Genomic DNA, 3,767 nt, shown 5'->3' on the forward strand with positions numbered 1-3,767 from the left:
AGGACCCAGAGGACCCCTTCCACACATGCACTATTAATGTTACTTAAATAATTCCAGAATATCCAGCATTTATAAATTGGTACAACATAGTGTCTTGTACCAAGGTTATGGGCAATTTCAGTTTAGAACTAAGCATTTGGATACAGTGCTGTACATTCCTCTATAATGATTTACCCATTCCCCTGTCATTTCAACTGAAGGGCATGGGATTTAAAACAGCTCAAACATGAAGTAATTAATATTGATCTGCTAAAAATAAAATTCACCTGTTTCTTGAAGGAGAATAGTGGCAATATCCAGTCTCAAATTGTTCACAGCCGAAAGGTGCGTCTCAATGTTAATTGGCTGCCCTTTCAATATTTTCTCTGCAAACTAAAAAAAAACTTAGGTTAGCGTATAAGCATCTTATGATAAATACATAAACTAGCAAGATGATAAGATCCATGTTTTTACTTTGAGCAACATATGATTATACGCAAGTTATTCTTGTTAACATCAAAATTTTGGGATATTTAATGGTACATATCACAAACATGTAAGAAACCAGGTCATGGATTTCTCTTATGAAAAAAGGTAATGACCTTGAGGTTGTCCACATTGTTTCAGTAGTTTACAGTACACTTACTTTTAAGGCCAGGACACCACATGATGTGCCATCTTGCTGGCGTGCATGGGCCAGAGTGCTGCATGTCCACCTTGTCACATTGCAGTCTTTCTTTCGCATAAAGGCCCTTAATGATAGAAATATTACTTGTAAAAAACTATTGCACCATTGTCATTTAGCAGCTCTTAGAGCTGCTTTTTGTCTGACGTTATAGTGCAAGTACTATGTATCAGACATCATCCTTTAATGGAAAAAAATACCTTGTTGACTCCAGGCATCTCTGAATGTTCCTTTTAGATTCCCCCAATGGATCCAAAAAAAGGCATCTCCTCTCATGTGGGTAGATGACCTTTGTATTTTTAACATGGAAACAAGATAAGTGAGGCACAAACCTACTATTAGACAGATTCATCTGTAAGATTGAAATGGTACATGAAAATATTTTAGACTTCAGAAATGGCATTTGAAAGGGAGTTTCACCCTTGAAAGTATAGAGGGCCTTCAATAACGTAAAATCAACTATGATTAGTTTATTCAAATTTACTCTAGAGTTTAATGTAGAAAAGAAAACGTAAATTGTGAGAAGTTAATATGGCTTGTGTGATATTTAGATATACGCTGGTTGCGTGGTGACGTCAATACGCACTAGCTAGTGGACAATGTTAGAACAGTTACGCCTGATGCATAAAGTACACCTACAAACATTACAGCTTGCTTTAAATGATATTGTTGCAATTCAACATACATTGATACACAATAACGTAAAATCAACTATGATTAGTTTATTCAAATGTACTCTAGAGTTTAATCGAGACAAGAAAACGTAAATTGTGAGAAGTTATATGGCTTCCTATCAAAATCATTGGCAAATAAAAACAAACGCAGTAAGTTTGGTATAGGTTTTTATTTATTTTGTGTTACATAGAAATAACACTGCACTTCTTCTGAATTGGAACATCCAAAAGGAACCAACTTTGAAACCATAATTTTCTTTTCTTCTGGAAACATGTTAAGAGACCAATAAATTGTGTGTTTTGGATTGACACAGCAGTGTGTGTGTGCGTGTGTGTAATATATATATATATATATATATATATATATATATATATATATATATATATATATATATATATATATATATATATATATATACATATATATATATATATATATATATATATATATATATATATATATATATATATATATATATATATATATATATATATATATATATATGTGTGTATACACACATATATAGACATTTTTAGAACAGCAATATCCCCCCCACTGCAAGGAAAGGGCTATGATGAGTAACCAGGGTGAGTTTCATGTCTCTAGGACCTTCCTAGCCAGAGATAGATGGGGGGTGCATTTTATGGCAGGTGGGAAATGCACCCCCCCATAACTCCACTTCTGGTAGTCCAATTTTCACATGGTTTTCAGTGTATACCCGGGGGGCTATGATGAGTAACCAGGGTGAGTTTCATGACTCTAGGACCTTCCTAGCCAGAGAAGGATAATAATCATAAGAATAATAATCTGTTTTATTAAGAGATTATATATTAGTCCTTAAACTGATTTCTTCAGACGAGTTCACCATAAAAGCAACACTTTTAAAAGTAAAATTAATTAGGGTTGTCAAAAAAAAAAGTTAACTCATGTGATTAATCACAAAAAAATATTGCAATAATCATGCAATATTAATCGCGCAATTTTTTGGACTGTACATGACTTTAGATAAAACTATTTAGAATAATTTTTGTGAAAATAAATTCAAGTCAAACACTTTAAAAAAGTTCCTGTATGATATTCTGAATATACAATTCCATTATGTCCAAATATAAGGTCATTTTTAAGCTAATTTAAATTATGCAAGCGGGTAACAACCTGCGATTATTCACGATTAAGCCAAATGAAAACTCAGGCATTAATCAGATTTAAAAATAATTTTTATTTGACAGCACTAAAAATAACACTAACAAATCAAAACACAGCCATTGCCATGGTGCGTTCAAGTGCTCATACCTGTCAGGAATGTGAAGGCCGGTTCAGCCTCGGAGCCCATTATTTTGATTTTGCCAAAGAAGGGGAACGTCACACCGTATGTGGACTTGGCCAAGGCCTCGATGTCCCGGCTGGTTCCGGTCTCGGTGTCGCCAAACTGTCCACAAGGGAAGGCCAGGACGTTGAAGTGAGACGTTCCCAGCTCCCTGTGGAGCTCCTGAAGTGACCTGTACGCAGTCTCCGTCTGCTCGCTGTGACTCGCCACGTTTACAACCAGAGAAGCCTGCATGGAGGGAAACCCTTTAGCATCACTCTAAAAGGCATATCTATCCATCCATGCATTTTACCGCTTGTTTAATAGTTATTCTATTTAACAATGCTTGAAGTAAACGCAAGTAAAAGTTTGCTCGGACGTCGCAACGCCACTTGATGATGTGGACTTACTTTTCCTCGGTACTTCTCCAGAGAAACAGCCCTGCCTTTGGCGTCCTTCACCTCGAAGGAATAAAAGTCCTTCGGTTTTCGGGGCTTGACCAGTTGTGTTTGTAGTAGGAACAAGCACCCCACGCCGACCGTCATGCTCAGCAGAACCGTCAACTTCTTCACTTTGGGTCCGGAGGACTTGGCGGGGTAGCCCCCTAAGGCCTCCATCTTGGAGGGGGAAAAATACTAATCCGAGGGGTGGGGGTGAGTTAAACTAGCGAGAAAACACCGGAACTTGTGTGCGACCACTCTTCAAAATAAGACTACAACCGGAAGCGTGTTGTATGAAAATCAATTGCACTATTGTATTTCATAAATGTAAATTATTTTAAACCTTAACCTTTGACCCAGACCACACAGAAATGTAAGCTTCTTTAAAAGTGCTGTAAAATACATATTATTTTGTACCCACTCTAAACAAATAGATAATTTGCTATTCTTATTATCCTCAGTGTGATCAAGGTTGAGCTGGAGCCTATCCCAGATGACTTTTGGTTGCCAGCAGAGCCAAAAAATGCACTCAAGCAAAAGTACTGTTACTTAAGAGCAGTGCTTCTTAATTATTTTTTTGTTACGCCTCCCCGATGAAGAGGAAAACATTTTGTGCCCCCCTCATGCACTCTCCGCCCTGACTATAAATAGTATTGTTTGTTTCTAAAATTGTTAAAAGTAC

The 3,767-nt window shown here is 36.6% G+C and overlaps 1 protein-coding gene and 1 long non-coding RNA gene across 2 annotated transcripts; both read right to left on the reverse strand.

Annotated features, from left to right (window-relative positions):
- On the reverse strand, positions 1-1,266 carry LOC133598436 (uncharacterized). Its single transcript, XR_009814711.1, has 3 exons — positions 865-1,266; positions 626-731; positions 1-372 (listed from the first exon to the last, which is right to left on the reverse strand). It is a non-coding gene; the product is annotated as an uncharacterized lncRNA (long non-coding RNA).
- A 1,272-nt stretch (positions 1,267-2,538) lies between these two features.
- Positions 2,539-3,300, reverse strand: LOC133598435 (probable glutathione peroxidase 8). The gene is made up of 2 exons (XM_061951130.1): positions 3,056-3,300; positions 2,539-2,894 (listed from the first exon to the last, which is right to left on the reverse strand). The coding sequence occupies exons 1-2, from the start codon at positions 3,260-3,262 to the stop codon at positions 2,619-2,621; spliced, it is 483 nt and encodes a 160-aa protein (XP_061807114.1). The 5' UTR covers positions 3,263-3,300; the 3' UTR covers positions 2,539-2,618.
- Between the last annotated feature and the right edge of the window lie 467 nt (positions 3,301-3,767).

This window comes from Nerophis lumbriciformis, unplaced genomic scaffold (genome assembly GCF_033978685.3).
Source record: "Nerophis lumbriciformis unplaced genomic scaffold, RoL_Nlum_v2.1 HiC_scaffold_170, whole genome shotgun sequence".
Lineage (NCBI taxonomy): Eukaryota > Metazoa > Chordata > Actinopteri > Syngnathiformes > Syngnathidae > Nerophis > Nerophis lumbriciformis.

Bases quoted from the DNA above. Each gene is read 5' to 3' on its own strand.
- LOC133598435 (XM_061951130.1), bottom strand. From the start codon at position 3,262: ATGGAGGCCTTAGGGGGCTACCCCGCCAAGTCCTCCGGACCCAAAGTG. The intron at 2,895-3,055 runs GTAAGTCCACAT...CCCTCCATGCAG, and splicing joins TGGAGAAGTACCGAGGAAAA to GCTTCTCTGGTTGTAAACGT.